This window comes from Halichondria panicea, chromosome 1 (assembly GCF_963675165.1).
Source record: "Halichondria panicea chromosome 1, odHalPani1.1, whole genome shotgun sequence".
Lineage (NCBI taxonomy): Eukaryota > Metazoa > Porifera > Demospongiae > Suberitida > Halichondriidae > Halichondria > Halichondria panicea.
In genome coordinates, this window is record NC_087377.1 from 4,282,482 (window position 1) to 4,308,301 (window position 25,820).

General features: G+C 39.7%; 4 protein-coding genes across 6 annotated transcripts; all 4 read left to right on the plus strand.

The window, feature by feature from the left end:
• Window positions 1–5: 5 nt before the first annotated feature.
• Window positions 6–3,026, plus strand: LOC135336150 (sialate:O-sulfotransferase 1-like). Of its 2 annotated transcripts, XR_010394782.1 has the most exons (7): window positions 6–631; window positions 1,193–1,361; window positions 1,533–1,675; window positions 2,046–2,196; window positions 2,486–2,511; window positions 2,570–2,668; window positions 2,842–2,984. XR_010394782.1 is itself a non-coding variant. In XM_064531889.1 (6 exons), exons 1-6 carry the CDS (start codon window positions 107–109, stop codon window positions 3,024–3,026), a joined length of 1,356 nt encoding a protein of 451 aa, XP_064387959.1. In that variant the 5' UTR covers window positions 6–106. The 2 variants fall into 2 exon arrangements, 1 of the variants encoding a protein (XP_064387959.1); XM_064531889.1 differs by having other exon boundaries at window positions 2,486–2,668; window positions 2,842–3,026.
• A 356-nt stretch (window positions 3,027–3,382) lies between these two features.
• On the plus strand, window positions 3,383–7,999 carry LOC135336314 (WSCD family member AAEL009094-like). Of its 2 annotated transcripts, XM_064532079.1 has the most exons (9): window positions 3,383–3,635; window positions 3,871–4,018; window positions 4,747–4,818; window positions 5,173–5,339; window positions 5,877–6,004; window positions 6,286–6,403; window positions 6,624–6,732; window positions 7,132–7,254; window positions 7,721–7,999. In XM_064532079.1, the coding sequence occupies exons 1-9, from the start codon at window positions 3,383–3,385 to the stop codon at window positions 7,863–7,865; spliced, it is 1,263 nt and encodes a 420-aa protein (XP_064388149.1). In that variant the 3' UTR covers window positions 7,866–7,999. The 2 variants fall into 2 exon arrangements, with proteins under 2 accessions (XP_064388149.1, XP_064388155.1); XM_064532085.1 differs by lacking the exon at window positions 4,747–4,818.
• A 59-nt stretch (window positions 8,000–8,058) lies between these two features.
• LOC135335633 (uncharacterized) lies at window positions 8,059–13,843 on the plus strand. Its single transcript, XM_064531192.1, has 9 exons — window positions 8,059–8,190; window positions 8,648–9,611; window positions 9,960–10,031; window positions 10,364–10,518; window positions 10,844–11,001; window positions 11,450–11,573; window positions 11,690–11,798; window positions 13,252–13,374; window positions 13,624–13,843. The coding sequence occupies exons 1-9, from the start codon at window positions 8,163–8,165 to the stop codon at window positions 13,760–13,762; spliced, it is 1,872 nt and encodes a 623-aa protein (XP_064387262.1). The 5' UTR covers window positions 8,059–8,162; the 3' UTR covers window positions 13,763–13,843.
• Window positions 13,844–19,536: 5,693 nt separating this feature from the next.
• On the plus strand, window positions 19,537–20,315 carry LOC135342720 (uncharacterized). Its single transcript, XM_064539587.1, has one exon. It carries the CDS (start codon window positions 19,562–19,564, stop codon window positions 20,069–20,071), a length of 510 nt encoding a protein of 169 aa, XP_064395657.1. The 5' UTR covers window positions 19,537–19,561; the 3' UTR covers window positions 20,072–20,315.
• Window positions 20,316–25,820: the final 5,505 nt, after the last annotated feature.

Genomic DNA, 25,820 nt, shown 5'->3' on the forward strand with positions numbered 1-25,820 from the left:
GAGAAAAAATGAGCTTTCTATTTAGTGATCTTTACCTATAATGGCTACAAAATTAGTATTGATCTATATTAATTAAAGTAGCTACGTAGTGCTGTGATATCGCCCAATGGCGGCCTTATCACTGAGGAGGCAGGTAAAACTGGCTGCCATCTGTCTCTCCTTCCTCACCATCACTGGACTCTACCTACTGTGGACCAGCCGATATCCCCCCACTAGATCTACTACCACTACCACTCGTACTCGACCAAACAAACATTCTGTTAATGATTTATATATCGAATCGAATCTTGAGCGACGATACGAGTTACCATGGCACCCACTCACTAATCGCCCGAAAGATCATTTTAATATTTTACTCTCTCGTACGCTAAATACAAAAAATCCAAAAAAACTGATCACGAAATATATGAATGATCGACGAAATGAGAAAATTGAGATTCAGTATTCAGTCGGTCTGTCCCCTCCGACTTCCTGGGAAAACGGCGGGAAAGCGTCCAATCAGAACGAGGAGAGATGCGACGACATACTGTGCACCCAGTACTTGAGTGGGCGGGACAGGCGGTTGTTTAATATTTGCCGAGTGAGGACAAAACGGAAAATTAGCGTCATACGAGCAAAAGAGGAACTAGACGTAAGAATCGCTATAATAAGATGTCATCACCGGCCCCAATAATAATGATTATTATTGCTAGCGATTTGCCCAGTGGTGTCAATTGTTGATCTCAAGTTAGCACACAGATTTGCCTCTTTTATATCTGTAGTATAATTAGCCTTGTTGCCACGCCCACTTCCGCTGCTTATTATAATTGCTTGGTCGAACTGTGTTTAGAAGGCTACCACAGTAAATTTAGTACCAACCACCACCGACCGGTGCATATGGGCACATCCCTAGTAGTACCGACTACCTACGTACCTACTAACAGGAGTAGATGCTATAATGATAGCATGATGCCATGATTGGAGAACAACCTTTCGGCCATTGTACAGACGTAGCTTTATTGAGGGGTTGGCCTATTTCTTCAGGGGTGGCCATAAGAGGAGTTCCACGTACTGCATATTATTTATATTCCCCAATTGCTATTGCCTTGTATTTATTGTATCACATTCTAGAATATTTGTGTGCAGTATAAATATGCTAAAGGATGCCGATTTGATTGATTGCTACGTAACCATGTTTTTGTTTCAAATACAGAAACTAGGCAGTTCGTACAAGTTCAGTATTGACAGTGACCCCCTCACCTCTGGGCGTTGCCGATTCATGAATGGTTCCGGCAGAGGTGTAACTGGATTGGTCAGTTTTCCCGGGTCTGGCAACACGTGGGTGAGAGAACTACTGCAGACTGCCACTGGAATATGTACAGGTACACGATTATACTATAAATTATATCATTGTGATCAACGCTCTCAAAAATCGCAGTAATAATTATGGTAGTCAGTGTGTTTTCATTTCTACTTGAATGCACATTGGAAGCATGATATAGTTTAGAGCTTTAGTTTTTAGTGATCACAATTTCTCAAAAAAAATTGTATAGGATCTGTGTACTGTGACGGGGCCTTGCGGTCGAGTGGCTTCGACGGAGAGGGAATTCAAAGTTCATCTGTACTGGTGGTGAAAGAACACACTCCGGCTCCAAAGTGGACCACTGTCAAAAATGTACCACAGTTTGGCTTCAAGGTACGGTATAAGTACCGTATAGCGGGTATATTTCTAGGGTATAAAGTTTCGCGGACTGCATGACCGTTAGAAAGGTTTTCGCGGAATAGTAGCCTTTGCAGCATGCATGCGATATTAAATATTCGTGGGTATAAATGTTTTCGCTAGATGCTTGATCTGCGAAAACCACGAACGAACATTTATACCCCCGCTGTATGTTATTATACATGTACCACAATTATACCTGCTATACAAATGCACATTTTGAATCTGCATGGACTTAATAACTACATTTACGAAAGAAACTTCAGCAAAAAAGTTTAGTAGAGATCTCAATTAAGGTAAAATTATCATATAAATGATTGCTTTCCATCCATGCATCCCCACACAGGATAGGCCTCACTATGACATGGTCATCTTCATAGTCCGAAACCCATTCCATGCACTGGTATCGGAATGGAACCGTGAACTGAGTTTGAAGCATGGTCTCCATGGCAATACAAGCTCCTCCCACACAGACTCTTTCGGCCCTGAATACTTCGGTACGTGCTATATAGTTCGTGAAGTGATTATATAACTTCACAGTTTGACCCACACACTGAGTTGATTTATGTTGATAGTCTATTGTGGACAGGTCACCCTCTATATAATACACAGGTTAGTGGGTCCCCAAACCTCCATAGCACGAGCATGTTTGGACCTGTGTTATATAGCAGGCCAACTCTTCAGCGACCACCACCATAGAAACATGTCTCACCACCAATATCGAAGCACATGCATAATATTGACTGTACATGTATCACTCCCCTAGTCCCCACTCTTCACACTCAGGCTCATACAAAGACTGGAACTTGTTTGTGAGTGACAAAATACAGAAATGGGTGAAAGAGTTTAATTGGTTAATCGATTGTCCAGACGATCGAGATGTAATACTGATTCGATATGAAGATTTGAAAGAGAATGTTACAAGCGAAATTGGAAGAATTTTGGATTTCTTATCGTTCTATCTAAACAGTACGTTTCACCAGTTACTTATTAATTATTACGTTAAATTGTTCATGATACGTATTAATTCTCCAAACAGTAGCTCAGAAGCCCCCTCTTAATCGTATTCTAAAAGGTATCTTTGTGCCCCCCCGCATACAAATTTTATTTCCAATCTCCCAAACACACACACACACATGCAGGAGACCAAATTGCCGAGAGACTTAACTCTGGGAAATCCAGTTTTCATCGCAAGTCAACCAGAGCTTTTAACCCATTCACCACTAAGCAGGAGCAGCTCATTTCCAGTGCTGTAAAAACAGTTACCAACAGGTTAAAGGCTACCTTCAAACACACATACAAACTTGAAGAATACACTAATCATTAGCGATTTTTAATTAATTTGTTACTACGTAGTATTCACTTTTCATGATGTATACCATTATTTTATTCTTGGCCCATGGCCCAATCTCTATGCATGGCTTCTCTGCTAAACTTGCAGTTAGATTTACACTAGCTTAATTATTACTTCACAGGTTTCTGTATATCCATGCATGCAATTATATGTACTAGTAGCTTGCAGGTTTCTGTATAATAGTACATTCTTGTGTTGCCATGTGTTGTGAGCTCTGAGGCACTAAAAGTGTGTGTTTAAGAATAAGACATCGAATTTTTGTGCTATAATGAAAGAGTAAAGTTCAATTCTCAGCTTATCAATCACTAAACTTGAAGCTTCAATAGGGAATGAGCAGGTGCAGATTTATATTATTGATTATTGTTCTGGCTGTATTAGTAACCATGGTTTCGTTTGGAGCATTTCAAAACCAGTCACCACTTAATAGCGGACGATATTTCACAAGAAACGGTGGTTTTGTTTCGGAAGACGCAGAAACGGAGATGATCCCTATTGAAGATGGATTGGTATATAGTGTAGCGATTGGAGTCAACAAAGGAATGGACAATGAGAAAATGGCTACTCAAAAACTTTTTCATAAAGGTATATTAAGTGTATTATGCACGCATTATAATGCATTACTTGGTAGGTATATAACTTATCTATTGTGGTCACCATATAAGCAGGTCACCCTCTATAATACAGCCAGGTTAATCATGTGCATGTTTGGCCTGTGTTAGCAGACCACCTCTTTCAGTATTACAGCCACTGTTGGTCTATATACCCAAGCGGCAACTACGTCATACATATATATCTGTGCTTCAAACCACACACACAGAATCTGGGCAGAGCTCTTTGGCTCCATCATCACAGAATATGGCAGTACCTCCTCACAAGAAGAAACCAGTATCAGTACCAACTATCGACAAAAACAGACTCTTTGAGAGTAACTATCCCCCACCAACCATCAATGGCTACACTTGCCGGTAAGTATGATATGCTGTGTGCAAGCATTATTATTATATCTATATGGTACATGGTGCTCGTGCATGCAGATACCCCTGCCCTGGCATATAATTATACCGGCACAAAAATTGTTAGAAAGTATGGCTTATACCGTATAATTATATAGCGCGGAATTTTCGAGGCACCCTCTAAAAGCAGTTGCACAATGTTCGCGGAATGACTGCTTACTGGAAGCCACACAATCTAATCTAATTAAATCTAATTAAAGAAAAATTTCGTGGATTTAATTTTCGTGTAGGATTGCTAACACACAAAATCCGCGAAAATTAAGCCCCTCGAAAATTATGTGCTATATACGGTAGTTGTATACAAGTGTACGGTGGAGCCCCTCTGCATGCATGGCCACCCCCAAAGAAATGTCAACTGCGATTAATGAAGTCACACATGCATGCAAATGAACAGTTTGTGTACAAAAGAACCCACAAACAAAAGCCATGCACCATAACGGCCAAAATGTTGTTCCCCAAAGAGAGGGGGTTGGTTTCATAATTATATATCGAGCCAATAAAGGTGTCTGTATATATATATACATGCATGTATATAGTCCCTTGCGCATGACATATACTGCAACAGGTTTCACTGTATAAAGTAAAACTAGTCGTAGCTAGATTGTTTCTCTCGTTATGTTCATACTTCCACCGGCCCCTTTCTCACTATATCCCTCATGCACCCTTTAATTTCCTTGCAGAGATAGCATGTGCTCTGAGTTCCTGAAACCAGGAAACATGAAAAGATACAAGGACTTTACAACAAAAATGCTGTGAGTATAGTGTATAGTAAATCATGTATACAATTATGTTGTATGGCTCAATTATAATGTCCTATTGTATACGTACAACATAAGACTATAATGACTATTTATATAATTATTATTATGCTATACTATTTTAGTGGTCACCTCTTGCACGGGAAGACTAATTGCAACCGTGACTATCACAAAGAGGTGGCCTGTTAACACAGGTCCAAATGCATGCATGCTGTGGAGACTTTGGGGCCCATTAACCTGCATGGCTGTATATTATAGAGGGTGACCTGCTTAGGATAGACAATTAGCCAGTCTTCACAGCACTGCATGTCCATGTAACAATGTATACCATATCTCTCGTCCATACAGTTCTGGTTTGTCACTGAAGTCAAAGATGGCTCAAGTCTCATCCATTAACGGACCTTGTCACTTTATGAATGGTAGCAGTCGCTCAGCAGTGGCTCTGGCTAGTTTCCCTGGCTCTGGTAACACCTGGGCTAGAGGACTACTGGAGAAGGCTACTGGAGTGTGTACAGGTACAGCAAGAGGGTACAGCAAGTGGCTATATATACCTGGGCTGTATAGGGGTTGATTACTAGAGAAGGCTCCATACAGCATGGTCCAGCCAGGGGATAAATGGATTGAAGTACATGTATATGTACATAACTAAGTGTAAATTATATCACATCATGTTTTCGGAGTCTTGTAATTGGCCATAAACATAATTAATTTTTAAGCTCGTGTACGTATTTATAGCACACTTCAGTGGCAATATATATACCGGTATTACTAGAATATTTTGCGGGTGAAAAACCTTTGCGAATGAGCCAAATCAGCAGAAAATTTGACCCTTTGCGATCTAACCATTGCGTTCTGGCAAAGATCGTGTGTATTTACTAGGTTTTGCAGATTTTATTGTTGTGAATTGATCAACCATCGCAAAGTTCACAAATGTTTGATGCTTGCAAAACATTCCAGTAGTACGGTACATACATTATACTTGTATATAAATTGAGCAGGCTAAATTATATATGATTACTGTATCTATGTGTTGTAAATGTCCACCTCTCCAGGCTCCAAGTACACAGACAGTCTACTGAGAGAGAGGGGCTTTAACGGGGAGGGGCTGATGACGGGGGCGGTGTGTGTTGTCAAGACGCATCACACTAACAAGCCTGTACAATGGAGCAAGAGTCCGGGGGTGGGTATTGATGCATGCTGTCTTGGAAACGATGTTTTGTGAGCATCAAACATTTGCGAACTTTGCATGAGTGTTTATGGCGAACAAAAATATGGTCGCATAATTATGTATCGGTACTTGTATAACACCACGATCCTTGCCTGATTGTAAAAGGGTTAATACTTCATAGTTCATTTTTGGTTTTCACTTGCAAAACATGTAAGCTGTAATAATAAGTTTTTGCAACACTGTATATTGCATGAGTACTTTATGTCATCATGCTTTAATTCCTGTGCATGCAGTCTTCCGGGTTTGGCAGTGCTATTTTGATAGTCCGGAACCCGTTTGACGCGTTGGTCTCGGAATGGACTAGGGAGACGTCACAGAACCATACCGGTACCACCTCTCTTAAAAGTTTTGGTGAGCTATATCTTTGTAGCTTCCTTTAATTGCAATTATCACATACTTCATAAAGAAAATAACATGTTTTGTACACTTACATAATCACAAATGTAGTTTTTAGTAGCTTTTCAATGCATGAATGTCGACCATTCAGTGATTTTAAAAATTTTGACCCTAAAAAGGCATTTAAAACAACACTTTATGTAAAATTACACAGTTGTTTATATGTAATTATTAGGAGCCAATCGGAAGTGGAAAACTTTTGTTGAGAGGGAATCAAAACGATGGGGCAAGTACTTCAGAATGTGGCTGGTAGAATCTCACGACCACCCCACCATGATGATCAGGTAATAAATCAGATATAATTATACGTATTTATAGTGTATATATATGGAACCCCTCTTATAATGGCCATCACCCCTGAAAAATAGTCAACTGCATGTGATATGAAGGCGGTCCCAAAGAACTGTTTAATTGTATACAAAAAAACCAAGGCCACCTCTGTATAATAATTGTGTATAATATCCAATTAATAATTATTCCCAATTAAGTTGCCCATAGAGCTATCGCTGGCATGTAAGTGTCTGTGCACTCATAATACTTATTTTAGATCTGTATACGAATAATAAAATTATTATACTCCTTGCATGCATGCACTGATGTGTATATCTATTGAACGTATGAGCTGTCACAATTGTATGTACGTATATATACTCCATTCCTGTTCAACCTAAATTCCCATTCAGGTACGAGGATTTGAAAGTTGACATTGTTTCAAATGTTGAAAAGATGCTTGACTTTATAAGCTTTCCCTATGATCATCAAGAATTAGAAAACCACCTGACCAAAGACTTCACTAAGTTCAAGAGGTGAGTCTATGGTTTCGGGTTACTTAGGGAGATTTGTTCACTTTATATGTTATCCATGTACCATGTAGTGTGATCACCATGCAGCCATGCGGCAGGTTAATCAAATTTTCTCCATATCATGTGTTTGGACCTGTGTTAGCAGGCCACCTCTTTATTAATTACAACCATGCATGCACTGTTGATCTGCCCCTGAAGGGCAACGCATAGTCTCGAATACCCGCCTCAACCTAAAAGCTTTTAGGTTGAGGCGGGTATTCGAGACTAGGCAACGCAAGTTTCACTGTTCAGTGGTGGAGGGTATTCGAGACTATAGGCAACGCAAGTTTCATTGTTCAGTGGTGAAATCATAAAGATTCCCGATCATTACTATAATTATATAGGCTATCACTATAATTAATAGTACAAGCAATAATACTCCATTCCATTCACAGCTAAGACTAAGTCATCATACCCTCCCCTCCTCCAGGAAGCACCGCAATGGTGTGCCAACTGTGGACCACTTCACTACTGCACAGCAGGATTTCGTTAGATCAGTTATTAAACAAACACTGTCTTACTTGAGAGACAATAACCATGGCAACACACTAAACATTGAAGAATATTTATTGTAATTATTTATTATTTTTGTGTAATGGGTAGCTCATGTAAATCCTGAGACCGCTTTTTCCCTATTATAACGCTAAATTTTTAGCAAGGTTCCAGCTCCACCCCTCTTTTGGAAATGGGAAACCCTAATAGTGTGGTGGTGGGCGTTGCTCCACGGTCTCTCATGAGTAGCACTATGCAAGGAATGTCGGTGCGCATTGCTGTGTTGCTAGCCTAGCTAGCTAAGGTAGTTATAGAGATGCTGCTGTCAACAGTACTAGTGTTGCTGTGTGAGGCAGCGAGTGCTGAGAGGCTCTGCAGAAATGAAGGTCCTTGGAAAACTGCTCAGAGGTATTTAATATTATTACTGATTATAATTATGACATGTAAGTCTGTCTGGCCAGACGACAAATGCTCCACTCGCCATAGGCACTGTACCTACAACTTGTAGTACAAGAATGGCTGCTGGAAATTTCTAATAGCCTGTCCTTGTTATTCAACGAGCGCGAGCATTGTTCGCTATACAATTACCGTAGCTATATAACTATATATAGGGTATATTTTGAGGGTATAAATGTTTGCAGTTTTAGCTAATAAAGCCTGTACTGCAAACATTGATACCCACAAATTTAGTATGGCTTACATGCATGTGCCAAAACATTTGCGTCCGCAAAATTCTTTCTAACGATCTTACCCTCTACGGTATAGCCTATCCAGTCCTCCATCTTAAAAGAATGTGTGCTTGTTTTTATTAGCTAATTAACTCCTTATATATAATTAGTACACTCTTTCTCTTCTCTACATGCAGATGTGTTGTACAGTCGTACAAAGTTGTCTCTCCTCGGTATCACCATGGCAATGCTGCTATTGTATACCTTCTCTTGTGAGCTGAATATCTCCGCTAACTGTCAGTCAGTAGTAATGGACAACCATTTTTTACCGAAAAAATCAGTCGTATTCCTCCGAGAAGGACTGAAATTAAACGACTCACCCCCCACCCATAGTGATATTATACCACCAGGGGGCACCTACTATCGCAACACGCCAATCAACAGAACAGAAGTTGAACAATACGTGAGTGGGCTCGTGCAAGATATTCAAGTTAAGAATACAATTGAACAAAAGGAAAAAAGAAGATTAGTGGAAGAGAATCGCCTGAGATTAGAGAGACAAATGGACGCTAATTTAGAGGAGATTGAATTGGAAAATTGGAATCTAGACAACTACTATCACATGCCTCGTACACCGAAAATTTCAATTCCAAAACCGATATTAGAACAACGACCTCAAAATGTACGAACTACGTCGACTTTGAGGGTTCCCGGGTTTGTACAAAAACTGACTAAGATAGTACCACCAGAGAAGATAGTATACAAGCAACCACAGCCGATGGGAGATATGCCGATGGTTAATAAGGAGCTGGAGAACTCGTATGATGAGTTACTGGGCATGGAATCATTGGAAGCTACCGGACCTGACAGTTCTGATGATGGAGTGGAATCGAAACATGAATTGGAAATAAAAGAACCCGTTTTGAAGCAACAAGTCGATCCAAAACCAAAGAGAAAGGTGTTGGTGAATGTTGATGGGAGTTTGAGTGAGATTATGAGGGAAGAGAATCCGTTGGTTGAGAAGGCAAAGAAAAAGAAGAAGTCTATAAAAGCAAAGAAGAAGAAGAAGAAACAAAAGAAATCAATTCTGAATTTACCGAACAGTTTCCCTTATTTTGATAATGGTTATCCCCCGCCCAAAATTGGTACCTATACCTGCAGGTAAGTGTTAGGTATGTCATGCATGTTGTTGAGTTTTCAATAAAATGTACTTATAGTATGGCCTATGTTTGCAACACTGTCTGTATACATATACATACAAGTGATTTTGAGTTAATCGTATTATGTGCCGGCCTGGCAGGCATGCGCACATTATCCACCCACACCAACATGTACATAACAATTGTTAATAATATATATGTAACCGGTCTACAGGCATGTGCACAACCCCCCACTCCCACATCTCCCCCCACACACACACACACCTCTCCCACTCACACTCACATGCACACCTCTCCCACACATACACACATTCATACATGCACTACCACACACACACAATACTTACAGCAACAGTCTCTGCTCAGAGTTTCTCACAAAAAAAGATATGGCATTCTACAAGTTCAGTGTCAGCAGGTTCAAGTAAGTCACACAGCATATACATGTACATGCACATCAACAATTATATTTTTAGTGAGACAAGTTACTCCAATTAATGTTATATACATACGTACGTACATGTAGAACCTTTGTTAATGGCCACCCCTGAAGAAAGCCAACGTACTGTGATACATAAGGCCAAGTCCGTCCCGGATGAACAGTGTATGTACAAAATAACACTTCATGAATTATTTTCAAAGACCACCTCTGCCAAAACCTTGTTCCCTAAATGTGTTTGTTTTGGTTCCACAAACATGCATGTTCATTATGAAAAATCACTCAGTTAATACGCATGTGATTTTCTCCCTTTGCAGAATGTCTGACAACTTCAAAGAGAAAGATCACGCTTCTGGAGAGTGTCACTTCATGAATGGTAGCAGTCGCTCGGCAGTGGCTCTGGCTAGTTTCCCTGGGTCTGGTAACACCTGGGCTAGAGGACTACTGGAGAAGGCTACTGGAGTGTGTACAGGTATGCCCCCGTTATTGCTTATCACATTATAGCGGTGGCTATATTTTCAACCATCAATTCTGCACACAAATTTGCCTCTTATAATTATAGTGCAATAAGTGCAGTAGTTGTTTAAAGGTGGTTTCTACCGACCACCATGCACCATCAGAGTCCTATATATACATTGACTATATAGCTTCTTTTGATACATGCAGTTGTAATCGTAGGAGGGTCAGGCTCTTCTGTAGTACCAAATGTGAATATTTCTTAAGAAATCGGTCCTCCAAAATATCTACTTCCAGTATTGAAACGTTTCATCCTCACCCCCCCCCCCCCACACACACAGGTTCTATCTACTCAGACAATGCGCTGCGTGCTGGTGGTATGAACGGAGAGTGTGTGAGAAGTGGAGCTGTGATTGCTGTGAAGACACACAAGTCCATTCCTGTCTCATGGACAGCTGAGGATAAACCCAGTATGGCCGCTAACAATACAGACTCGAAGGTATATGGATAAAATCGTCCATATACGGTTACAGTAACTATATTGTGCTAAGTTTTTAAAACCTTATACTACTGCATATAAGTTGCTCTAGCTCCATACTACATGTCTATTGTGGTGTCCCTATAAGCAGGTCACCCTCTTTAATACAGCTAGCCAGGTTAATCGGCCCCAAAGTCTCATAGCATGCATGGTTGTGTTTGGACCTGCATGTACTAGCAGGACACCTCTGTATTATAGCCACTGTTGGTCTACCCAAGGGAGGACCAGTATAGACAGATTTTCTAGCTTTTTAGAACCACTGTGATATTACGTTTGATTGCTAAACAGTAGCGTTTGAATTCAAAAGTTAAGAGTGCAAGATAAGACTTTGCTAACAGTCTCTCTACTCTTGTATCAGATTAATTTATCCTCCACTCTTCATGCACACACTGCACTCCCATACACACAGAAACCTGCATACGGTTCAGCCATTCTGGTAGTGCGTAACCCATTCCACGCTCTAGTGGCCGAGTGGAGCCGACTTGCCGGGAACTCTCACGATCACACTAGCCAGGTGTCCAGAGACTCTTTCGGTGAGAGAAAATTTAGCGTACAAAATTTTGGCCATTTTACAGAGGTGGCCTTTGTTGTGTTTTGTACACAATATTCATCGACTTATTTGAAAGTACCCCCCCTCCACTCTATATAGGAGGAAACACAAAGTGGAACTGGTTTATTAAGAGCAAGCTATCCGTGTGGCAGGCGTACTTCAAATACTGGGTAGTGGGTGCGGCCAATCATCGTGTCCTGGTCGTTCGGTGAGTGTGCGACTATAATAATAGACATGCAGAGAATCAGGGTGTCTAATTATTGGGTATTATAGGTCAGGGTCTAATTATGAATACCGTATATGCTCGATCAGAGGCCGCTCTTGTATAAAGGCCGCACTCAAATAGTAGCCTCCCTTGCTAGCAAAATGAAACATTTAGTAGCCGCTCTCAAATAGTAGCCTCAGTGAACTTTGACTCTAGCATTTCTGCACGTGGCAGCAAAAAAATATTACTATAATTATAGCAGCATAGATATAAGAGGGAGAGGGATGGGAATCACTACGTAAATAGCATTGACGATCTGCGTTTCGGTCAATGTTTTCTTCTTTATTTCCTCCAACCCATGCTTTTAGCTAGTACTAGGCTATAAACTAGCTACTGAGCTCCATGTATTAGCAATGGCTAGTGGAACAGTCACAACAAGGTAGCAGCAATAGTTAGTGAGACCCTCCAAGCAGTAAAAAGCAGCTTGGACAGCAAATTCTTGAGAGGAGCTCTGTCTGTACCGTTGAGTATTCCAGTACAGTCACAGACATGATAGAGAATTATGGAAATGTAGCAAAGTTCTGTCGTAAATTACTGTGCCGATACGATGAACCAACTATCAATGAATACAAAGAGACATGTACCTACATTCAATCATTGATGTAACTTTCTAAATGGGTACCCAAAAGTCTGCTTTTAAAAACCAGCTTACTAAGACAAAAATGAACATTACTTACCAACCTAAAGCCAAGTGGCTTTGATTTTACTTGCATACAATGCCCAGCTACTTAAGAAAGAGGGAATCATTAATATTTTGGGCTCTAGTCACAGCCTCTCCTTGTAGAAGGTACACAAAGCCACTAGATAGAGCCGAAACGATAATACAACACTCAAAAAACTGCCTTTGAAAGTTTTCAAGCTCTTGGTGAGATACACAACGCTTCTATATGATGCACAGTAGGCGTGGATGCTCAGCACAGGACTAAAAGTCCCAGTGGGGAGCTGTGAATGATAGTAATAACATTTCCCGCTGGGTTGGCGGGGTGTCTAGAGCCGAAACGCGGATCAACTTTTGGCATTACACAGAAGTGATTGTGCGCACGTGCTCCGTTTCCCATCCCTCTCCCTCTTAAGTTATATCTATGATAGCAGCTAGCTACATGTACGTAGCTACAAGTAGCAGCTTGTTAGTGCTTCACAAAGACTTTCTCATGGCAGAGTTCAAGTTTATGCAGGTGAAAACAACTTTTGATGACAAACTAAATTATCTGGAGCTAATAAACGCCGCTCTTGAACAGTGGCCTCTCTTGAATTGTAGCCTCCTCTTCCAGAAAATGAAACATTTAGTAGCCGCGGCTCCTGATCAAGCATATACAGTATGCGTATTAGTTTCCCCAATGCCTGCTATTTTGCAACCGTACTGATGCAACCCTGCATGGGCTACCTGTTCCCATAGATTCGAAGATCTGAAGACAGATGTTGTGGCTACGGTTACAAAGATGCTTGATTTCCTCAAGTTCTCGTACAACGATAAAGAGTTGGCAAGGAAGCTAAGCGAGGACTTTGGAACATTCAAAAGGTACCCTTGAAAAACACCAGCTCTACAGCTTTGTAATTTTTCTGAGAATTTGCTGTTTTAGTACTATCTTTGATGGTCGATAACCTGGGTTAGGAACAAAGAATGCATCTTGTAGCTCTTTGACAAGCTATATAGGCCTATCAAATCGTTTAAGTTATTGATTGCTTTCGGACCCAAATCTTTTGTAAAAGCGTGGGCTACTTGCTATTTTGTATTTTGTATTATTATGTGTGCATTATCATTACCTAGGAAACACAAAGATGATCAGTTTGACCACTTCACAGAGGATCAGAAATCTCTCGTCAGGAACGCTATAAGCAAGTCTATTGACTACCTCCGGGAAAATAACCATGGAAACACTTTAGGTATTGAAGACTATCTGAACTAACCGAATCACAATTTCAAAATCAATTAATCATCTGTACTTTGATACCTGTCTATAATAGCTAATAATTATTGTTTCCCGGGCCATTAATTATTCTAATCTATAGCTAACAAAATAGTGGTGGTGTACAGTGTCACTATTAAATATAGAATGCAACTTGACTATAACAAATTGGCATGCATGATAGAATTCATGATTACCATGTTTGGTTATTTTGATAAGAGTCTACTGTAGTATTAGAAGTAATGCAAACTAATTGACAATAATATGGCTGCATTAATGGAGAGAGAGCAACTACTGATCAAGCCAACAGGACACAGCACCACTGTCCCTAACTCCCCTATTGCTAAGCTGATGTACTACTTTCATTGTGTGTGCAGTTGTGTTGCTGATAGCGATGACCCCTCTATTCAGCGATTGAGAGCATTCCAAACCAACTACAATTCGCTCTCCAGTGAAGAAGTATCGACACTTCTGACTTTATGCTTAGCTCTCAGCCCCGACAAGTTGATTAATAGTGTCTTCTTCTTGAATGAAGATATTAATGGAGCAAACAAGTTCTTTGAAGTGAGTGCAGTTTCTACGAAACTTCTTGTTTCAGAGTCTCTGCTTATTGGAGGGCAGAGGAAGAGAGTGCAAAAAATAATGATGTTCAAGAAAGAGTGGCTAGAGAGGAGCTATAATTATTCAGCCACTGAAGAGTTTTATACCGTCTACTTCGTGCTGTACCATTTTGTGACCAGATTAGATGTGCATGCCTATAAACACATAATTATAGTGTGATCATTAGGATGGTGAACATCTGTCCACATTGTATAATTATACAATCGAAACTCAACATGACATTGTGTATTGTATATACTACTGCATGCATGATTGACGTACAGTACTCCCAAATTGAGCATTGTACAATATTGTACAATGTATAACAATTAAAACACACATGGCTTGCATGCATGCATGACTCATAAAACGTATAATTATACAATGCATGAACAGATGTCTGCACCATCCTATATTCACCATGCATGTTTAATATAGGGCCGGGTGCACATGTACATGCATATGCGTGGTGAACATCTGTCCATGCATTAATTGTACAGTAAGAGTATAATGATTTCAACTGGTATATATAAGGAAGTGAATACATTTAAGAACACACAAACAGGTATAGATGAATAAACAAATAATCTATGTTTAACCATGCTGTATCAGTTTTACGCAGGATTTGTAGAGTTCTATAATTGTCTATAGGCCCTGATAAATTATGCTCGGAATAATAGCATAATAGGTGTCTAAAGAATAATTGGGAATAATAGGCATCAATGTCCATTTTTGGTAAAGATCATTACATTAAGTTTTGCATAACGATGTTTTCATGACAAAAATGCTAAAGTTGAATATTATATGGATCAATTCAAGTCGGCAAGATAACACTGAGAATCTTGTTATTATATCGTGTGTCAGTTGTTGCTGTGTTTATGCATGTCTACGTCAAAATTTTGTATAATTAATATGTCGCATTTTTTGGACTTTTTATGAGAATAATCGGATTTTTTATGAGGCACATTTTTTAAGAATTATATAGAATAATGGGTGAAAAAAACATTGTTCTACTCAGGGGGAAGAGTCGAGATGAAAGTCTGGCAGCCAGGTGACGTCCAAACGGTCAGTTATTCGTTCCACCAACTTGTCTAGTCCTGCTTGCACTGCTACTATACTACTGCTACTCTTCCTACTACTACTATACTGCTACTCTTCCTAGCTAGTCAAAGGTTTCTTTTTTTCTTTTTTTTTTTTTAACTACATATGCACAAAGAGACATCAAAGCTTACATCAAAGGACACAGATTTTTAGCCTACTTGACTGATAAGGCCGTTACCTAGACTACAGTTTGTTTGTCAGGGAGGAGCTCACATACAACTTCATCTAATTCATCATAACAATTCGTTACCGTTGTTGTAATTTCTACAACAGATTGCCAAGGAAAGAGTTAAACTATACTCTCACAAGTGAAGATAACACGTGACCCTTTTCACTCTTGCAATTGCATGTTCGTGTTCACAGAAACATTCAAGTATGCCTGAAGCCCTGAACATGATAACATTCACATCACTGCATGTGTCGTACATAATTATAGCGAATAATTATAACTCACACAGACTGACAAGCAAAATTAGTAACTATGTTGATTCCAATGCAGGTGGCATTTTTTTCTTCCAAGGGATTGTCCTCGGCACTAGTTTCAGGAGAAAATGTGGACATTGAAGTTACAAGATGGTGTGTGCAGAGGTGCGTATCAGTTAATTTTCTTTACGCCAGAGATGATCATTGGAAACCGAAAGTGGAGAAAATTGCTGGAAGGCGATGTTTATGCTAATCGTTTGAAGGCCTTTGTGATTGATGAGGCACATTGTGTGAAGAAATGGTAAGCCACATAACAAATGCACTTGTATATATTATACTCGTAATTATAATCTTAAGTAGGTAAATAATGATATAATTATTGTTTTATAGGGGTGAGACTTTTAGGCCTGTCATGGATAGAATTGGTGAAGTGAGAAGCCTATTACCAATAGGTGTGAATGTAATGGCTGTTACAGCGACAGCCACAAAAACCATTCGTTACTCTGTCAGCAAGACAATCGGGCTAAAGTCACCCTATGTAATCACAAGATCTCCTTCTAAAAAGAATCTCTTTTACTGTGTTGGAGTGTTTAATGGAGTTGAAGAAACGTTTCGTCCATTAGCTCGGAAGTTGAAAAATGTGCGTGTTGCCTTCCCAAAAACAATCATTTACGGTCAGTCGTTCAGTATGTGTGCAAATATATACATTTTTCTTCGGAGAGAGTTAGGCACCAATTTCACAGAGCCTGTTTATGCTCCTGATGTACCCTATTTCCGCATGGTAGACATGTTTACTAGCGTTACAGATGCTGGGCACAAAACAGAAATTATACAGTTATTTAAGAAAAAAAGCAGCCTGAGAATTGTTATTGCCACAATTGCCTTTGGTATGGGGGTAGATTGCGCTGATGTGAGGCAAATAGTTCATGTTGGCCTGCCGGATGACAATAGTTCTTACATTCAAGAAACTGGTCGGGCTGGCAGAGATGGACATCTGTCATCAGTCACACTACTTCAAGCAACCACTCACCACCCTGTTGATACGGACATTAAAGAATATGCCTCAAACTGTGATAAATGCCGACGCGATTTCCTATTCACAGATATGGATAATTACGTTCACAACGATATGGGTAGTAAGTGTGTTTGTTGTGACATTTGTGCCAAGCTATGCTTTTGTGGTAACTGTGAAACCAATATGATACATTTTACTAAGCTTACTAGATCTACTACTATTTATTTTGATTAATTGCGCGTGCAATCGTACTTTTTTTATAATGCTTGATGATTGGGAAAAGTCGTATTACGCTTTCTTTGAACTGTAAAAAAATCAAACTAAAATTTATCAGGCAATTTGGTTAAAATCCAGGTCATTAGTTCATCTTTAGTTTTGGAATGTAGCACATTCCTAACACGTGGGAACGTTAGGTGCTTTCGGTTATCTTCTACTATAAACCCACGAGACTTCACAAGTTCCTCGGCTCCAACTTCGATATCTGTTTGTGTATTAGGTTTTGCTTGTCTACTACTTGAATGTGTAATACTGTTATCTTCATCAAACTGATCAAGCAGTGGTGATATTGTGCCGATTGCCCTCCCAGTTCTTTGAATTGCCTTAGCTATTCTATTAACACCTTGAGCTCGTATGCATGTCTTGGCAATTTTATTTAGATGTTCCATATGTAAATCACCCGCAATATTCATCCCTGGCTTACCATTCATGTTTACGAACCGACTCCATATTAGCTGTGCTGAAAGTAATTTTTGTATGTATGTATGTATGTATGTATGTATGTATGTATGTATGTATTATATCAATGTTTCCAGTGAAGAAGTAGTGTTTATAGCTATAGAGTTTGCATGTTTCAGTTTAACTGAGAGTGTGCAGTCAATAATAATATTATAATTAATAATTACAGAATATTCACAACCAGCAGTTAAGGCCCAAAAATATGAAAATTGCAGCCTTAACTCCTCGTTGAGATTGAATTTAATGCATCTATAGGTAGCTAACTAATAATTGAGATGTTTCCAAGTCTATAGATAATGTGATAATGTTACTATATGAGTACTAGTCAGATCAGTTCCACAACCAAAGCAGTATATGGAGATGGGGTGCGCCATTATTAACGTAGAACAGCACAATAATTAGTGGAGACAGAATCAGAACTGAAGCCATGTGGACTCTAATTAACACCTGAGCTCTGTGGTCAGGAGCGCGCCAATATTAACAATATTCATAGTTAGTACGCGGTGCAGCAGAACAAATGCTAGATAGGGCTGAAACCCGTCCCCCCATTTTTATGGCCGGGGACGGGCACGCCCATCTAGTTTGGGACAGCCAGCACTGCCGGTAACTAGCTGGATCCATGGAATAGCGAGTGGCCGTACTTCAGGGTGAGTTTTGTGCAGTAAACATATAGCTAGCATTCCGTGCCAAGCCAAATGGCCGGTATATCGAGGTGGCCGTACTTCAGGGAGCCGGAATAGCGAGAGTCTACTGTAATTATGTAAGAGCTGCTGGCTGCTTGCATGGCATTAGCCTCGATCCCAGGCCGAGTTTTCGCTTTTACAACGGTTAGGCGAACGGTTACTAGTTGTCTGCGCATGCGTCAAATTTTCATTGTATTTGTGGTCGGCAAAAATATTTATAATCGAAATTTGTACACAGAAAATGCACAGAGTGAGTACACAAAAGATGCACACAGAGAGCTGCTTCACAAGGGCCTGGGGAGTTGCCAGTTGTGCTGCAGCACGATTACAGTGCCTCAGGGCAACTTCAGGATGATTGAATGCCTTCAAATTATGTTTCAAAAAGATTTAGCAGGCTGCTGGACTTCTCTGATTCTAGGCCCCAACTCGTAATTCTTGAGAAAACGTAGATTCTCTTGATGCCTCTGTCAGTCTGAGCTACCCAGCAACGCTCGAACGAGCAGGTCATACTCCAGTCCTGTAAGTATAGGACAATAATTACAAAGACGGTTAAACCCTTACCTCAAACTGTCCAGTCTCGTCCGTTAGTATAGCCAAGCAGAGCACTGTTGGGATAGCTGGATATTAGCCATTGCTCCTGTACAGAGAAATAGACATTCTTAATACGCGTAGATCTATATTAAATTTCTCGTATTAAAGTGTCATTGTCGACGAGCTGATGATGGCAGCACCAAGTTCTCTAGCTCACACTCTTCACTTGATCCACCATATTAATGATGAAACTATAGTCTACCTAGATCTTGCCAAACATGAACAAGATTTGATAGCACAGGGCCCACACAAAAATATCTGACCTTAACAAGCTTGACAAAGCTTTATACCTCTCTATACCTCTTCCCTTGTTGTTCAGTCTTCAGAGTAATGTTTTCTAAGCTTCAGAGAAGAGAGAAGCTTTAGCTAAGAGCCATTCCAATAATGATAAAACGGAAACTAACTTCTAGTACACGATAGTACACGAATATAAATGTCACGAAAGTGAACGAGAATATCCATTTGTCAGAATCTGACGCATGCGCAGACAACTAGTACCAAGCCTAGTTGTTTGCCTAACCGTTATAAGCGAAAACTCGGCCTGGGATCGAGGCTACTAGCATCATGGCATGCAGCACTCTATAAATTCTGTGTGGACCACACAGTGATTCAGAAAGTGATATATTATAGCTACTGTCTTGTAAATTGACAATGGCTGCATTTCTGGAGAGAGAGCAGGTGCAGATCAAGGCAACAGGAGGCAGCACCACAGTCCCTAACTCGCCTATTGCTAAGCTGATGTACTACTTTGAATGTGTGTGCAGTTGTGTTGCTGATAGTGATGACCCCTCTATTAAACGATTGAGAGCGTACAAAACCAACTACAATTCCCTCTCCAGTGCTGAAAAATCTGCACTTCTGACTTTATGCTTGGCTCTCAGCCCTGACAAGTTGATGAATAGTGTCTTCTTTTTGAATGAAGATATCAATGGAGCAAATAAGTTCTTTGAAGTGAGTGCAGTTTCCACAAAACTTCTTGTTTCAGATTCTCTGCTTATTGGAGGACAGAGGAAGAGAGTGCGAAGTATTATGATGTTCAAGAAAGAGTGGATAGAGAGGTACTATCTTCAACCATTGAAAAGTTTCGTGGAGTCCTCTCAAGGGTCCAACCGATTAAGACAGCCAGAACAAGATACTTCGAGCTGCTGTACCATTTTGTGACCTATAGATGTGCCTATAATTTTATACAAACATAACCGATAACAGCCAGAACAAGATACTTTAATTTGCTGCATGCTGTATCATTTTTGACATAGATGTACCTAAACACATATAGCTATAACGCTTATATTAACTACTGTCACAGTGTAAAACTTTCTGAGTGTCTTATAATTGTAGCATGCTTCTCACAGGACGTGATGATTTTCTTTATATCTGTTGGTGTGTGCTTCACAGAAATTTATGACAACTGAAAAATGGTATAATTTATATAATCATTGCTGCTATAAGACTAAGTGTCATCTTCAGTTTGTTCTATCTGCTCCTTGATCTATAGTCATATACGTCAGGATTTAATTAATGAATATGTGTGATACAATGCTAACTCATGAACAAATCCTATAGGTAAAAAACAATTAACATACATGCATGCTCATGTGAATGCACTGTAAATATGATGTAAATACATAATACGTATCAACATTTATAATATAGAGTGTAAGAAAATGTTGATACTGCATATTAAGTGCGTCGACATTTACTATAGAGTAGTATACAAGTAAATGGATACGCATTACGTAAATAATTATTTGGCTACGGAAGGTGGCCATCTCATACGTGATCAGAGACGTTGAGGAGAAGATAAACCGATCGGGGGTGAACAAGCTCTGCTTTGACCACACCCACCAGCACCTACGTTACAATAGTATTTCTGTCAGAATAAAATGTTATGCGTTTGCAGGCACATGCGCATGCATCATTGTAAGAATGGTAGTCCGTACACGATTTCTTTCTGGTTCCCTTTCGGTTTAGCTCTGAGTGCCTGGTTCTGGTGTGGATTGCTGGCTTGCTCAGCCTGCTGTACAGATGAGAAGGCTTGCCTTGCCTTGTTGGCTGCATGACTCAGTAAAACGGTTGGCTGGCTCTATATTGCATGCTGGTGTATTGACCAGGGCGGTATATATATATAGTCACCCATAAATTCTGTGTGGACCACAAAGTGAATTAAAATTAAAGTGATAGATATTAACTGCCTTGTAAATTGAAAATGGCTGCATTTCTGGCAACAGGAGGCAGCACCACAGTCCCCTGTTGCTAAAGCCTAAGCTGATGTACTACTCTGACTGTGTGTGCATGCAGTTGTGTTGCTGATAGCAATGAGCCCTCTATTAAGCGATTGAAAGCGTATGTGCATGCAAGACCAACTATATACACTTCCCTCCCCAGTGGCGAAAAATCTGACTTTATACGCTTGCATGGCTCTCAGTCCTGACAAGTTGATTAACAGTGTCTTTTTTTTCTTCTTGAATGTGATGGGTTCTTTGAAGTGAGTGCAATTTCTACAAAACTTCTTGTTTCAGTGTTTCTGCTTATTGCAGGGCAGAGAAAGAGAGTGCAAAAATTATAATGGTAAAAAAAGAAGACCATGCCGGTATTTATAAATGTCCATGAGTATTTATAAACTTGAATTAATGTCCATTAGGTATATGCAAATACTCATGGACATTTCAAGTATAAATACCCATGGACATTAAACACCCGCATGGGCATTTATAAATACTAATGGACATACATAAAATACCCATGGACACAATTCTAATAAATATAATTATACCCACTAACATTTTTAAATACCTGCATATTATTATACCCTTGTACCATGATGTGCTCTGACACTATAAGGAATATCAATTCACTCCAGGGTACAAATCCCATGTACCCTTCTAGGATGTACATGGTTAATTAAATGTGGTCAGCCTAAGGACCCTCTCTTTTAAACAACACTTATTCTATACCTTACAACAATTGTGGAAAGCACAAAAATGGTGAAGATCAATTCTTCAGTATCCAATCAGATTATAAATGGGTTGGATAACAGCTTCTAATCAATAGATGTTCATAGTTACAAGCACTATACCTGTACCATGGTATGGACATCTGTGTGTGTATTGTTTGTAACTAACCTCGTGCGCCCTCGGGAATACATACAACTGCCCTCGGTATAGATTCAATACACCCTTAATATCATCCATGGTACAACTATATTACATGTACAACAATTGAAACACATGACTCATAACGTACAATGTATGGACAGATATATGTCCATATATCCTGCACTCTACTGTTGTAGTAACTATGAGTTTTCATCTTGTAGGGTACCAAGGGCGTATATAGTAAAGATATACGCCCGGATTGCATTTATCCCTGTGTTTAGGTCAAGATTATAATTATATACACTCTCAACTTATCTTAAATATAATTAGCCAACAAATAGTGAAGGTGCATGGCAGGATAAAACCATGAACAGTGCACGGGGGGGGGGGGGGCGGGGAAAGCTTCCCAAACACTTCAGCTTCCCCCCAAACAGTATTAATAGCTCACCCCTAACAAATTGCTTTGCTATTAATTACTGTATACTTTTGTCACTCCATACTTACATTACTAACTATAATAATTCATCCCCCCACCCCCCCCAAAACATTTAGATAGAACCTTGTCAGCATTGTATTTAGCTATTATGGCTTGGGGTTTTGGATCTATAAAGGGCAACTGGACTATAATAATACATGACATCATTGTTACCAACTTTGGTAAATCTATATATAAAATGATAATGTCATAATAATATTAAGAGCTGCTATAGCTGCTTGCTCTATCAAAATTCTGTGTGGACCACAAAGTGAAAGTGATACTATTTTGCAAATTGACAATGGCTGCCATATTAGAGAGAGCAGCTACTGATCAAGCCAACAGGATACGACACAACTATCCCTAACTCCCCTGTTGCTAAGCTGATGTACTACTTTCATTGTGTGTGCTGTTGTGTTGCTGATAGCGATGACCCCTCTATTCAGCGATTGAGAGCATACAAAACCAACTACACTTCCCTCTCCAGTGCCAAAAAATCTGCACTTCTGACTTTATGCTTGGCTCTCAGCCCTGACAAATTGATTAATAGTGTCTTCTTCTTGAATGAAGATATTAATGGAGTAAACAAGTTCTTTGAAGTGAGTGCAGTTTCTACGAAACTTCTTGTTTCAGAGTCTCTGCTTATTGGAGGACAGAGGAAAAGAGTACCAAAAATTATGATGTTCAAAAAAGAGTGGATAGAGAGGTAATTGAAGAGTTTTGTGGAGTCCTCTCAAGGGTCCAACCGATTATTAAGACAGCCAGATACTTCGTGGTGCTGCTGTACCATTTTGTGATTTATAATTATAGATGTGCCTATAAATTATTATACAAACACAACGCTTATAACTGTATAGTGTGCAATTTTACAGTAGTCATTAATGGATTAATTTTAACGTGTGTGCTGATTGCATGTGTGATTATAATTATAATCGCATGTTGTCCTATTATTCACTGTGATTCGTACAGTGATTAATTGCGTATCAGTAATTGCACGTCGTTAAGGCAGTAATTGCACGTCATCATTAACGACGTGCAGAATGTCCTTGAAACTGCATCACAAACGATTAACAATCAATAGTATGGCTATGTGCGCTTGCTAATGCCTCTCGCCATGTTTTGCTTTCGCTCAAAAGTATTAGAGCGTTATAGAAGAGGTAAATAATTTGCAATGTGCTTTGATTGTTTCACAAGAAAGGGGTGTCCACAGTTAATAGTGCATACTGATCGTCTTAAATGGCCTGTAGCCAAACAGTGGGAGCAAACCTTTGTCAGCAGTAGTCTGTGAGATAAGATAGACAGAATTCAATCACAGAAAGTAGTGTCTATAAAAATTAAGAAAAGGTTGGTTTGTGGCTTACCAGGGCCTCAACAAAGAAAAAAATTGATGCTGCCAAGATCTGGGGTTCAAAATGGATTCTCTTACAAATGTAATATTGAGCGCGCATGCGCATTACATCCAGGAATAAGGGGTGTGTGCAAGTTCAGGAGTGAAGCTAAATACAGGAATATTCCAATGATGTAATTGCCTGCAAACCATAAATAACATTTAAACCCAGTCTCCATACTCACTCTGGTGGAAAATTAGGTGGGAATTAGCTGTAAGACAAGGTATAGTATTGTATATGTGCTCTCACTGAAGCTTTATAGTACTGGTGCAGTTCGTTCTGTGTTGTACCAAGGGCATATATGCCCCTTGGTTGTATTTAATAAAACACAAGTATAGTCTATCTATGTATATCTACAATTGCAAGGAATCTTCGTCATCGGTATTGACTACATTGAGCGCTATAGATCTAGTGTATGCTATCAGCAACATCAGGAGTGTATGAAGAGGAGTATCCAACTGTAGCAGTTGTAGTGTAAACCAGGTTCCGATATGAGTATGTCATATACCATGTCACTATCAGACCTCATCTAAGTGGGTAGGTGTAATGGTTAATTAGTTAAAATGATATCAGCATACACACGCATGGTCTGCTGTGGTTTGTACCTCCAGCCCACATTTAATGGCTAACAGTTTACACAACTACAAGTGTTAGTAACATAAATTGTCAGTTTGATCTCTAAAAACTCCATTCCATTCAATACCAGATGTCATCCACCGCCGTTCTTCAGAAACTTGTCACACACTGAGTGGCTATAGGTATCCACTATGGCATGACTGGACAAGAGCCAGGAGAATCAGAGCTTCATGAGCTTCATGAGCTTGATTAGGCTGGAGTGGAGGCTAGAGCTTGATGATCATGCACGGGGAAGCCATCTTTGAGTAATAAAATTGAAAGGTCAAAGTTTGGAATGTTCCCACTTTATTATTATGCCTCGGTGCGCATGTGCAAGCAAGGTATACGGTAGTGTGTTTGTGTGTCTGTGTCTGTGTGTGTCTGTGTGTCTGTGTACGTACGTGTGTGTGTAGACTGCTACAGCTGCTCAAGGGGATGAATTAAGAGTTTCTATAGTAGGGTTTCCACACAAAAATCTGATCTCTACAAAATGGTGTTTTGAGTGATTGTGCATACAAAGCAACTAAAATAAAGCACGCAGCCAAAAATTCGCATTGAAATACCTTTTCTTTCTTGCACAATAGCACCCGTTAACTCTCACCACAACTATGCGCTTGCATGCAATATTTCCACTCTAAAGAAAGCACACTTCAAAGTTAAATTTCAAAACTTTTGTTGAAGCATAGATAAAGGAATATTGTGCTGCAATTCTACACTTCAAGGTACAGGGTTTTGCAGAATTCTTGCAACAGGGCTAAACAGACACAGCAATGACTTCCATATATGGAAGTCAAGTCAACTGCTGACTTAAAATATTGCGTGTACTATGCAGGGTGTCATACTGCTCATACAGAGGAGGGATATGATTATATCCCTCCTCTGGCTCCAATCCCCCCCCTAAAATGTGCATTTAAGTACTGAGTTGTATTTGAGTGTCCATAGCGGTAGGGTATCGAAATAACTGTTGACCTTTTTTTTTATGTTCTGGTGATGTTTCAAATGGTAATGTTTGAAAGTCCCCTCTCTAATTGCAATTGTATGACACTCTGGTATGTGTATAATTATTTGAATGGCTTGAATTGAAAGTTGTCCTGTGAGCCTAAAAGAGAGCATCACAAGATCAGGAGGATATCCTGACAAGATTTAAGGTGGTGCATGGACGGTGTACCAGGTGGAAATGTCGTAAAGTTGATGACAAGACAATTTGCTTCAACTGTGTGCAGAACTGTTGCTCTTTTCAATGACACCCTGATAAGCATTTCCATGGTGCACCACCCACCACCTTAATTAAATCTTGTGAATAAGCTGATGCTCTCTTAAGGCTCCAGGACATCTTT

Bases quoted from the DNA above. Each gene is read 5' to 3' on its own strand.
- LOC135336150 (XM_064531889.1), top strand. From the start codon at position 107: ATGGCGGCCTTATCACTGAGGAGGCAGGTAAAACTGGCTGCCATCTGT. The intron at 1,362-1,532 runs GTACACGATTAT...AAAATTGTATAG, and splicing joins TGCCACTGGAATATGTACAG to GATCTGTGTACTGTGACGGG. The intron at 2,197-2,485 runs GTACGTGCTATA...CTTCACACTCAG, and splicing joins TTTCGGCCCTGAATACTTCG to GCTCATACAAAGACTGGAAC.
- LOC135335633 (XM_064531192.1), top strand. From the start codon at position 8,163: ATGAAGGTCCTTGGAAAACTGCTCAGAG. The intron at 11,574-11,689 runs GTGAGAGAAAAT...CACTCTATATAG, and splicing joins GGTGTCCAGAGACTCTTTCG to GAGGAAACACAAAGTGGAAC. The intron at 11,799-13,251 runs GTGAGTGTGCGA...CTGTTCCCATAG, and splicing joins CATCGTGTCCTGGTCGTTCG to ATTCGAAGATCTGAAGACAG.
- LOC135342720 (XM_064539587.1), top strand. From the start codon at position 19,562: ATGGCTGCATTTCTGGAGAGAGAGCAGGTGCAGATCAAGGCAACAGGA.
- LOC135336314 (XM_064532079.1), top strand. From the start codon at position 3,383: ATGAGCAGGTGCAGATTTATATTATTGATTATTGTTCTGGCTGTATTA. The intron at 4,819-5,172 runs GTGAGTATAGTG...TCGTCCATACAG, and splicing joins GACTTTACAACAAAAATGCT to TTCTGGTTTGTCACTGAAGT. The intron at 6,404-6,623 runs GTGAGCTATATC...TGTAATTATTAG, and splicing joins CACCTCTCTTAAAAGTTTTG to GAGCCAATCGGAAGTGGAAA.